At 35.9% G+C, this 12,719-nt stretch overlaps 1 protein-coding gene across 5 annotated transcripts in view; it reads left to right on the forward strand.

Annotated features, from left to right (window-relative positions):
* Nucleotides 1-12,719, forward strand: part of Frl (formin-like protein) — a 28,006-nt gene that overhangs the window by 5,890 nt on the left and 9,397 nt on the right. For 3 of the 5 annotated variants that reach the window (XM_077425159.1, XM_077425160.1, XM_077425156.1), the window contains exons 2-4: nt 10,589-10,672; nt 11,603-11,689; nt 12,148-12,254. In XM_077425159.1, coding sequence (XP_077281285.1) covers nt 10,589-10,672; nt 11,603-11,689; nt 12,148-12,254 — 278 coding nt within the window. The remainder of the gene's footprint in view (nt 1-10,588; nt 10,673-11,602; nt 11,690-12,147; nt 12,255-12,719) is intronic. The other 2 variants (XM_077425161.1, XM_077425157.1) reach the window with 1 other exon arrangement.

Consider the following 12,719-nt stretch of genomic DNA (forward strand, 5'->3'; position numbering starts at 1 on the left):
CGATGCGTTTCACGCCCTTAATGTTTATGCTAATACCTACATGAGTTTGCGATTATTAATGATTATTGCGCTTATATAGTCGCTTCGTTATTACTCTATTTTTTTCCAGATAATTACATTATCGGACAATTATTCTAATTACGCGCGTGACGACGAGTCATAAACGTTCTACCATTTCTACCGTTAATAATTTAAAATGCAAATATTGACCTATATTCTATAGATTGTTGCCCATGTTAATACTTTGGATATGGATAAAAAACAAGCTTATATTAAATTTAATTATTTGTTAATTATATATTATATATATTTAATAATTCATTTAATGTCATTCAATCTAATAATTTTTTTTGTTGTGTACGTAAAATGTTTCTTGTTAATTATTCAACAATAACAAGTATACTTACACCTTAAATATAATCCAGAGTTAGGCGCTCGGTTAGGCGTTATAAGAGAGATTCGAGATTTTGAGCAGAAACGAAAACGAATATTCGATGAAGAGATTTTGAGGCTCCGGGGCGTATCTGCTTCTACACTCAATCATATTCCTTTTTTGTTTTATCTTCGTTCGTTGGACCAAAATATCTTTCACTCCCGGTTGAACCGGCCGGGGGACATTTCTTTTTCATGCGTGCGTTGATAAAGATAAGTATAGTGATGAACACGAGAAAAATCTAACTTGATATAATTTTACTGTAAGTTTAAGAGATATATATATATATATACTAATTTAAATGGTATAACTTGATAAAAATTACATTTGCTCGAGTTGTTCTTATACAAGTCTCTTTATGAGATTTACTCATATTATTTAGACGTTACGAATAACATTCTTAAATAAACCCGAAATCTTCTTCGCAGACTCATTTATCATGTCGTTTATCGTATGGATCTCCCTCGTGGAACGCACGCGTTCTCACGAGGGAGTGTAGATCCATACGCACGCGCAACTGTATCGAATGTAAAACCAAATCCAGACACTGATGAAATCAATGAAGTAATATCAAACGCTCGTTTACATAAGCGTTTCGCGATGCAAAAACACTGCCGGAATGCGCAGGAATTTTCGTAATTGGAGATCGGCAGTCTCTCTTGTGTTGCGCAACTTCTTTGAGTTGCTTTGGCCGGTAGTAGTAAAGTACCACCGCCATGCATTCGCTCGGTGACGCGTCCTCGTTATGATTCATCTAATGCGATTAATTATTTCGTTAACGAAATTATTTCTGCTACAGAACTTACGACCTACTTTTCAACCTGAAACATTTTATTTTTAAATTAAACGATATCACGATATCTTTACGAAGGAAAACTTTTTGATCGTTTAGCAAGGTGTACTATACGTGGAATGACGATCAGCGAGCAAGAGTTGAAAGATAGAATTAATACCCTATATTCCGTAGGATTAAAAATAAAAGTAGCCAAAGTTACGAAATTATATCCCGTGCGTAATAAGCGCTGCGCAGAAAGACGATGATTTTTTACGTGAATGCAACGCGACACTGAAGGATTAAATGGCTCGCTCGCGTGCGTGAATGACGATACCACGTGTCTACCTCTGTTTGCATTTCTCGCTGAGATGATGGTTATCTCGCATTGCGACGCACATTCGTGCGTCCTTCTGGTCATGCCTCCGACTGCGTAAACAGGATATCCAAATGACACCTATGGCGCACACACTGCAATTTCGTTATACTCTGTGGGAATGCGCTGTGGAAGCGACGGAAAATTGTATTATATACAATTCACGCACGCGAGCAATATGAGACTCGGAGACGACAACCAGACGACGGCAAATTTATTTATTAGATTTCCGCAATGTGTGTGTGTGTGTCTATTTTTAATTCTTCGCAGTATTTTTAATTAGATTCATTTCTTGTTAAATCTAATTGAATTTTTTAATTGTTTATGGGCTAAAATTGGGCAGTTTTTATCTCTAGTTTTATAGTAAACATTTTAAGAGAGAGATCTTATAGCTTGGAAATATTTATATAAACTGAGCACATTTTCTCTCTCTTACTTTTTTATATAAATATATACACATTTATATATACATTATAAACATATTATTAATCTAGTTGCAGGTTTTATGTTTCGATTTGTGTAAAAGAATGTAATATCACATTCTTTTTTTTTCGACAAGTCCTTAAAAGTGCAATTTTCAAAAATTTTATTATTGAAACATCTTGGATTTCTGAGTCACAATGCGGTATCGTCATAAAATGTTCTGTGCGTAAATATTTTTTCAAAACTGACCTTCCTCTCGTCGATAAGAGCCTTCATGCTACACACCGCGGCAAAGAATAAAAAAGTCGAAAAGGGGAGATAGTTTTCCGGAGAGGAACTTTTGACCTGGGAAATAATGTAATGCCTATATGTGCTGTACATATATGAGGCATTGCCCGCCGCCGCGCCGCGCCACGAGGGATATCAGTGTATTATCGATCGAAGGCGGAACTCGTTTGACCGGGTTACCTAAGTTTTATCGAGTAATTACGTGGGAACAGTATGTACGGCATAATGTTTATACCGTGGGATTTGATTTTCCATAAAAAAGACAAAATATCTGTCAATGGACTTGTATATATCTGCTTTCTATTTGGATTAGACAATTTGACGAATCTCCTCATCTTTGTCACTCTTAACTTTGAGATTGCATTCTTGAGCAATCAAGTTCTCAATATGAAAATATTGCAACGGTGATATTGTGTGTGCACCGTTTTATTTATTTCCATTAATATATTTATATATATATGTATGTATATATATAAATATATAAAATATTTTATGTCGATATATTTCAAAAATTACTACGGCAACAAGGCAACAATTAATTCATTGAGACTTAATTGATTTACCATCTCTTTTCAGATTATAATCTTATTTTATGCAACCAAAAAAATTGACAATAAATTAATTAAAAGACAGCGATACGAGTCAAGCGCGGAATATATGTACATACGTATATGTATCTAATTCGTTTTTTCATTAATGTTGTGAAATATATAATTGGCGCTTTATATTTTTAATATACTATTTAAATAAAAAAGTTTCAAGATTTTAATAAATCCTTAAGAGAAAATTCTGGTAAGATATATATTTTTTTATTTCGTCTTTTATATAAGAAAAATTTCGTCGTCGCTTATGATCGGCGTGGAATTCTTCTTCATTCAAACTCCATAATTTTGAAATCTGGCTGACGTTTGCGGCATCACGTGCGTATCGCCACCATCGTGCGACGACGGGAGGTCTCAGGTAAAACTGACATCGTTAACGTTGACCGGCCAGAATTTCCTTCTCGTGAAAGAGGACAAAGAAAAGCCAGGGGAGTAAGCGTATATACGCCGAGAAATGGCCCGTGGCCAAATGGCGTGCACGTGCGAATAGAGCTATTCCTGGGCAGTAAATAAAAGAGCCTGCCAGTCGAGGAATACTCTGGCCGCTACTGATGGCGCTTAAACGTTGCTGCTTGACCGTGAAAATTTTTGGACACGTTAGCTAATTTTAATGCTATGCCTATATTTAAAGGTATACCACCTACGTTAGCAACACACGTTTCGACTAGTTATTTGATGTTTGATGGGAGTCTCACTCGATTCGATTTTATATGTGTGATGTTTTATTATATATTGATAAAAATATGCCGCCGAAGTAGGTATATAACGGAGCAGTTTATATATTTGCTGGTATATAATATTACCATATTTCCATAATTATAAATATGTGTTATACAGTAAAAGTCTAATTTCTTAATCCAATTTATTAATTAGTTTTGTAAAGATGAAATTATTAATTATATAGTTATGTAGTCACATAATTTAAACTACAGCATTTAGTTAAAATAACTTTGCATTTACATAAAAATTCTTTATCTTATCCACATTTTTTGAGACGTTAAAAATAGAGTTTTGTTTTACTCAAAATTCATTAGATTTCGCGGATAATATATAAATTGAATACAAAATATTTAGACATTAGGGGAGACCGGGGCTAACTCGACACCGGGGCGAACTTGACACTAGGCTTTTTGCCACGTTAAATCTATCGTAGAAACTTGCCTTTCCTACTGTAAATGCGTCTATATGTGCCAGTATTATCAACGGAATTCGGTAACATTCTGAGTTATAGTGTAATTTTTAACGCGACATAAGCGTTTTTGATAGTGAAAAGTAATTTTTCTGATCTCTCGAAAATGGTCTACTCTTTCATCGAGCTTTCGGGCAAAACTAAGCGACGTACAGCAAAATTTCGTCAAGCGATTTTGTATACCTGAAGGAACGCTCTTTAAATGTGTACCATTAACGTTGCTTGAAAATTTTAATTAATTGTTGAAACGTGCCTTTGAAAAAAACTGCGTCGAGAGTTTACCCCGTTTATTTTTCAATTTGAAAATTTGTCTTCGCGTCACTTTTCCTTTCCTGGGGGCAAAACTAAGCGACGTGCAACAAAATTTCCTTAAGCAATTTTGTACCTGAAGCAACGCTCTTTAAATGTGTACCATTAACGTTGCTTTAAAATTTTAATTAATTGTTGAAACGTGCCTTTGAAAAAATTGTGTCGAGTTAGCCCCGGTCTCCCCTAAACACTAAATTTACCGTGATGTTTTCTCGATATAATTGTCATCTATAATATATTATACCGCGACACGGGTCAGAATTACCTATGTTAATCAGATGCTTGATTTCGAGATCAACGGTCGATTTCACGACAACCAAGTCACGTCATCTCGAGTGCACAATCTGTCTAGCAGAATGCATAGAAAGAGAAATCGCTAATTCTCCTTTTCATCATCGTGACACGCGGTGTTCTTCGGCGACTGAGGAGCGCGGAGCGTCGCAATTCGCAATAGCATGCGAGATTGATTGCATTTCTAGCGCCGATATTAAATCGCGAGAGGTGATCGATAATCCTTAGCCATTGTATGCTAATAACTAAGGCAGGCAGGTTGAGAAGAAAACAGCGATTATTTTGTTAGAGCCGCGTCGTCCGACGTGAGTCGCGACTCGCGACACGTATGTCGACGACGAGCGTTGCAATATTTATATCTTATGTATTAGAGAAAAAGAATTTGAGCGTGCGGAATCGCGGACGGGCTTTCCGGTCCGCACGTGTTGCACACTGTCTGCATATTGGGGCGTCGGCGTCGTAAGAAACCCTATAGTGGGATCGCAGATGTGCATCGTAATTACGGAAAGAGACGATCGTTGTTAAGCGAACCTCAATCGTGCGCTGTTCTTGGTCGCGAGTCGCGACTAAGAACAATTGCTCTTTGAACTTAAAACGTGGAAAGACGTAGAAACGTATATCATTTTGCCTTTTTTATACCTTTCTCAGGAGATATTACTGCACGTTTTTCGATTAGATTAAAATCATTTTTTAATTCTTACGTGCGTTAAACGATAGTCGCCTCCTTTTTCGTTCGTTTCCTCCAATGTCCCTTCATCGTCCATTAATCCGATGTATGTTTCTCTCTTTCTCCCGCGCGGGTCATTACCCTTTCACTTTTTCTCTCTCTTTCTTTTTTTCTCCCTCTTCTTCCTCACCCGTCATACATACTACGCATAAATGTATTCAAGCGTGACGTGGGTGAGGACGAGGGTGTCGCGCGGCTTGGTATAAAGCACGATGACTGCCGCAACGGAGGATCCTGAGTGTGTTACGCACGACACACTGCGGCTATAGGGATGCTAACAATGTTTCAATAACATCGATAACTACATGGTTTTATACTTTCACAACTGTCGATCATGTTATATTTTATAGAGAACGGTGAACTTTGTATACTCGTTGAGCGCGGTCAATGATATAGAGACTAGAGAGACAGTATAGGATAATTTTGAGAAATCGTCAACATAGCTGTACCCAATCAAATTTTTTTTGCTAATTTTGAAAGGTCGATCGTTTTCTCTAATCGTTTCGATTGTCAAAACTACAATACCCTATATGGAAGAAATACGTGTATCAGAGTTCTTTATTATATATTATCAACAACTATATATATATATATATATATATATATATATATATATATTATATTTTTTCCCGTAATTTTTTTTTGTATTAATATTCTTGTTCTGTATACATCAAAGTATTTAGATGTGATTAAGATCATAAAGTGTATATTTAGTGCGAGCCATCACTCTTTCTAAAGTTTGGATATGTTATTAATTGTTAAAACGCTAAAACATTTTCCATGTATGAAAAAATGTTTTCGCTTATATTAAAAAAAAATTTACCTGATGCGATAAAAGATCAAAGTTTCGACCATGTGTGCGTGTGAATTCTTCTCTTATTTACAAAAAAGGTATTCAAGCCTTCGCTAATTACATAATTAATGCATGGCTACCAATATTCCCGGTAACGAAACAGTTTCGTGTTGTCTGTTCGAGCACGCGTCGCACCCTTTTTTCCGCATCTTTCTCCATCGCTTTTATATTCCAACCTGTTCCATCCGGTCGGCCGTGTGCACAATCTCGCTTATCCGCCCTCGCTGGTGTTATAATGCCCTTTTTCCTAACATCTCTCCCTTCGGCTCTCCTTGAAGATCAACGATCTCGAATACGAGTCCTTTGGGACGCCCCTTCATGAGGCGATGTTTAGGCCAACCGCAAAGTGCTCTTAAAGGTCCAAATATATGTATATATATGTATATCCACTACACATTCAGCGACATGATCGATCAATAGTGCACTGACCAGATTTAAAGATCGATATTAAGATTGATTTCAATTTAAATCAAAATGTACACTTGTTTACGATATTAATCGACATTGGGAGGCGTGGTCCCAAGTTTCAAAAAGTCCGGAAAGATTCTACTATATAAGATTAATAAAATAGAGGTGAACAAATAAACACGAAAAATATGTAGCTATTATGTAAAGTTGAAAGTATTTCTCATATTTCGCCGTATTTAGACCGCATTTAGTACCAAAGGCAAATTGTAACAAAGTCATACCTGTCTTGGAACTTCAGCGAAAGTTTTCAGTGGAAACTAAGAGAAAGATATACTCATATATTTAAAATGCGTATGCTGAAAAATCTAATATCGTATAATATAAAAATCAAAGATATATATATATATATATATATATATATATATATATATATATAGTATATGTTTAACGCACTAACATTTGGAAATCATCAATATGTGAACGATTTAGACTTTGGCAATTATTTTTGCTAGTTTTCCTCGTTTTTCTCATTACGATATTATGCTTAGTCATTTATTTGCCTGTTGTAGTGTCAATGATTAAATGTCTGTTACGTTCATTTATCAGATTACATCGTGCGAACTTACATCGAGAGGCCTTGCACACGCGGTATCTCTTTCTCTCTCTTTCTTTCTGTTTCTCTCCCTCTCTCTTTTGACGGGAAGAAATGGGCAGCAGAGAGGAAAGAAGGAGCTACGTACACATATATAAGGCATATGTGAGTGAGTGAGATGATGTCACCGCGGCCGGGTGCACATCGTGACGTTATCACTTAATTTTAGACCACCGTATCTCTCATTCAAATTTGCGAGGCACCGTTGTCTCGCAGCGTCGGAGGTTCGAATAAGCTCGCGAAAGCTTTAGAGCGCGATGCAATCAATGTTATTAAAAACTTGTATAGCACTAAATATATTAAAGGTAATACATATCTGTTATACGTGATAATTTTATGCGAATAAAGTTTGTCCGCCAAGTCTGCGTAATTTTTTTTGACAACTAATATACTTGGACCACAAGTTGGTAGCACAAGTTTAAATTTAAGAAAACATGAGAAACGTAATTTTATCCAAGAATAATGGACGGGAGTGTCGCATAATTACATTATTCCATATAAACTTACCATTGATTTCGGGATAATAACTGCATACGAATAGCAATTTCAATCATGATGTACCTGCATAAATTATAATCTCGAGTACAATATCTCGCGGGTTCTATATATATATATACTTTGCTCGCGTGTGTGACCGTACGAGTGTCACACCGTTAACATCAACGATGGCTTTAATGACTTGTGCATGGCGTGTGTTCAAATGACAAGTCGCGACGGCGATTCGCCGAAGCTTAAGTACTTGACAACGGTCAATTCTTTCGTGTTTTGAGGATGCTCACACTTTGCTATTGAGCATGCACAAGTACGTTTAATTTGTGCACCAATGGCATTTCTTGTGTCACTTGTTTGCTTCTCTGTTTTTGAATGCTCTTCGGGCTTCTTTTGCCGTTGGCGCGAATAAATAGCGTTTTATTTATATATAATTTGTTAAACTTTGATAAAGTCGCGGGAGAGGGAAACTAGCTAGACAGACGTCAATTTTGGACTTTCTGGTAAAATTACCTTAGTTTATTAATCTTACGAGAAGTGAACGGTCTCATATGAGAGAACCATTGATTTGATTAAAGCCCCTTTGCTCCAACACCAAATGTGAAAGGATCTAGACGCAACTTGGAGCAATTCAATAGCGCGAGTTCACGCTTCTAGACTTCTAGTATATCAAAAAGATTTGTCACACTTATGGATTTGTTAATAAATATCCGTAAAATATCGATTTATTTTTTTTACGCGTGCACGGCATGAAATAAAATTCCATAAATCTTATAATGAAACATGAATTGAAAAAGCAAACAAAAAAAGAACAGCGAGACGCTCATGATGAAAGCGAGTTCACCAAAAATTTACCCTTTCACCGCGCGCGGGCAGATAAATGTCCCGGGTTGAAAGTTCTCTCTTGTTAGCCCGAAGGTCAGTGTCCGTGTAACGATGAGCAGTATTCTGCTATATAGTAATCCCCGTGAACCTACCAATAAAGATTAGTTTCGTTCTTGACGCGCCGTTAAGACGTCTTTTTATTGCCACCGATGCGATATGACCGTTTCAAGCATCGAACGAGGTAATCCAATATTTGTCAGAGAACAAACGAAATATCTACGAAAGTAAAAAATATATCTACATGCAGAAACAAAATCAAGTAAACCGAGAAAAGAGAGTAAGCATAGCAATTTAAAAAGCAAATTTTTTTCTTTAATATTTTACACATTTCAACTAATGCACGTGAATATATTTCGATCATGAACGAAAGCAAATGACCACTGAAACTCGTGCGAGTTTGCGTATCTATCGGGCGTCACCGGTCGCATCCTGCCTATTGTGAAAGTATGTATGTACCCCATTAGCGGTAATCCGATATTTCTGGTAGAACGCAATTACGCGCGGTAAAAAGCAGTTTCAACAAACCGAATTGACGTGAGTGCGCTTGTACGGGAAATGCGACGTGCTCTCTATGTTTAGATAACCGCGCGCGCGCGCTATCGATTCGTCAAGATATTCTTAGACGTCTCAATTCGCGCGGTTGATTCTTCACAGACGAATTAATTTTTTTTTTAAGCAACACTTTGCACAATTGGAGATTCATATTGCCGTTACACTGAAAGGGAAAGCGCACTGCAGCGAAGTGAAACCGACGATCCGACCGCTTCGTACCGTTCGAAGTGTGTTTTGACCTTAACAATTACATCCATAGGGCATAGCAGAAATCGTTGCTTTCTCCCACAGTTACTAATTTTCCGACATATTTTACCAGTAGTACGAAGAGTAGGAAGACAGAAAATATGTAATGAAACAAAAGCAACAATTTAATAAAAGGCACATATTTTTGTTATTGACAGATATATATAATGTACATTTTATACATCTACGCACAACATATATGTAAGGAACAAGAAAAACCTGTTTACTTTTCTAAAATGTCTTAATTAGAAGGTATCTTTTTAATTTTTTTACACTTTTATGACAATGTCTGTATTGTCTGTAGCCAACGCCGCCGTACACGTTGAGGAGTTTGGAACGTCAGAAAAATAGAGTTATCATTTGAACAGCGATAATGAAAATGAACGCCCGTTTATCGTTTATATATTTCTCGCTCGTTTCTCAAAGGAAAACTCGTTCTGTGTTCCTTCGTTACACGGTCGAAAAATGAAAGAGAGACGTACTCGCTCCAGTTGAGTATAGAAACCATAGCTCCAGAACAAATATTATGCTAATGCGACAGAATTGTAGCATCGCAGTCAGTAGTCATTGCCACGAAATGGAAACAGAAATCGTGTTACGTTGCTGGAAATTGTAACTTGGTCTGGTCACTGAAGGAGAACGCGCGTGTTTTGGCTTTCTCCAAGGAGCAAAAGATCAGGCAGAAGTGTTGAATTAATCTAACGTCGAGTATAAAGGTGATGTTTGTGTATACGTACGCTTATCCAACAGAGCAAAAAGAACTAGAGCAAAAAACGTGTGCATATCTGCATCACGCACAAAATATCCTCCGTTACCAGTTTCATACCACGTGTGCGTAGTGCACGCATGTGTGTGCATTTATGTGAGCAAACACACGAACACGCCGTATACAATTTAAGGAAATATTAAAAAACGAATTAATATTGTTGATAATATTTGTTTGCAACCATTTAGAAATATAAATATAATCAACTCCGGAATGTAAAGAAGATGTTTAAAATTCAGATAAAATATGAAATTACTTAGCCGATCGCGTTATAACAACGGTATAACGGTAAAGTATTATATATTGTTTTTTCTTGTGTGTGCGCAGGCCTCTATGGATCTACCACCGGATAAAGCGAAACTTTTGAAACAATATGACAACGAAAAAAAATGGGACATCATATGCGACCAAGTGAGTACATATATACGTTATTTAAAGATTGAGATAGAATCGTAGACAGAAAAATCAGAGATTGGAATCGCTGTATAGGGAAAATAATACAAAAGATATTGACCTATTTATCATATTTCTTTTTACATTATTACCATCGTTACTATTATTATTGAGATGATTTAATTCTATTAATTTTATATACGACGTTTATACGGCATTTTTATCGCGGCACCGCTGACTTTTTTTTAATCGACATTATCGGCATTACAACGGCATTAGCTTATATAATAAAATATAATGAAACAATTCAAAATGAAAAGATAGAAGTGCATTCTCAAGGGATAATCGCGAGTCACGGTTCATTCCGATGATGCTTGAGCCAGCCTGTAGAGCATATGCGTAACACAAGACGGATGTAACGCAAGCCATGCTATTATACGGTGCGGCCTGCAAAAAATACGCAGCATCCCTTTTCACGACGGCATTCATGTACTCGTAGCCATGTTCCCGTCTCCAAATGTTATTGGCGAGGCCGCCTCACAGACAGCAATTCATAGAAGCTAATCTTTGCAAGGCTCGGTCGGCAACGACAAACGGAATATCTTTCAGAACTTTCAGAACTTGGAAAATCTAAAAAAAAGTTTTTTTCTTTCAAATCTGCTCCCCTTAATTCTAACTGCCACGCGGTAATCATCTAGTGACAGGGAGGGTGAATAAACACTGGCACTTGCATCTCGAATCGCTTTAACCGTAACAAAAATTATAATTAATAATTCAGTATTAATTCAGAAATCAAAGATAATTTGTCATTTTGCTGTGGTTTCAAAATTAACGCTTTAGAATTAAAGAGTTGTAAATGTCAAATTATCTTTACGGCAGAGATCGTGGATATTACGTGAATTTGAAAGGTTCATATGAAATCGTTTGTCACAATATTTATATTTGCAGGAAAGAGTACAAGCTAAAGATCCACCGTCCCATTACCTGGCGAAGTTACGTACTTACCTGGATCCCACAGCATCGCGAAGCCATCGAGTATGTTGTTTTATTTTATTTTTTTATATTTTTTTGTCTCTCCAATATTATTTTCTCGAATATTAACGCATCATGGATTATTCATATATTTCGTTACTTTTTATTTAAACGTATGTTAATATAATTAATTTTTCGAGCAAAATTAAATATATTTTAAAAACATGCTCACTGCATAATTAACACAAATATGTCTATTTGACACTCGCATATCACATATTATTAATAAAGTTGTTTATGCACGTCAACATATGTTATTGATTTGCACATCGATCAATGATATTTTTATTATTTTTAATATTAAATATTTAACAAAAATATATTGGTTCAGAATGCTGCAATTTGATTTTAAACATTTGTGTATATAAATATTTTATTTCTTCGTATTTGAAATAATTGTACCGTATTACACCGCCAACCGCAAGAAGTTTGTTATCAAACGGATACTAATGATTACACAGTCGTATCGTTTCTTTATGTTCTTCCAGAAAAGGAAAATGGTCGGCGAATCAACGTCGACCCAAGTATTACGTGACTTGGAGATATCCTTACGCACAAATCATATTGAGTAAGTGAATCTAGCACGTATTTAATCGTTATAATAATAATTTATTGTTTATTTGCCATTTCGATTATTAATTTGCGTCGTCTATGTTTGTTGTTTGATTGGCTGCGTGCCAGTCTAATAGACGTGCCGTTTTAACTATTTTATAAAAAGAAAAAAAAATCTTTAAAACTGGTACTTGACTGTCTTTAACAACGACAATATTGGTATTTTTTCTTTTAAATATTTTTAACAAGATTTTCAAACGAGTGTAAATTCAAAGTCTTGGAATTTGGACGTTTTCCAAGTGCTTGTACTTTTTTTAATATAAAAAAATAGGAAGAATTCACTTTTCATTTTGTGCAATGTAATTCAAGTCCATTGTATTAATCATTGATCGCATAAATAATTATACTAATAAGATTCAGTGTACAAGTTTATTTGTTCGTGATATAAGATTTTTTTCGAAAAACCTGTATTCTGAGCTGA

Source organism: Temnothorax americanus, unplaced genomic scaffold, assembly GCF_048541705.1.
Source record: "Temnothorax americanus isolate GAGA-0224 unplaced genomic scaffold, ASM4854170v1 Scaffold9, whole genome shotgun sequence".
NCBI lineage: Eukaryota > Metazoa > Arthropoda > Insecta > Hymenoptera > Formicidae > Temnothorax > Temnothorax americanus.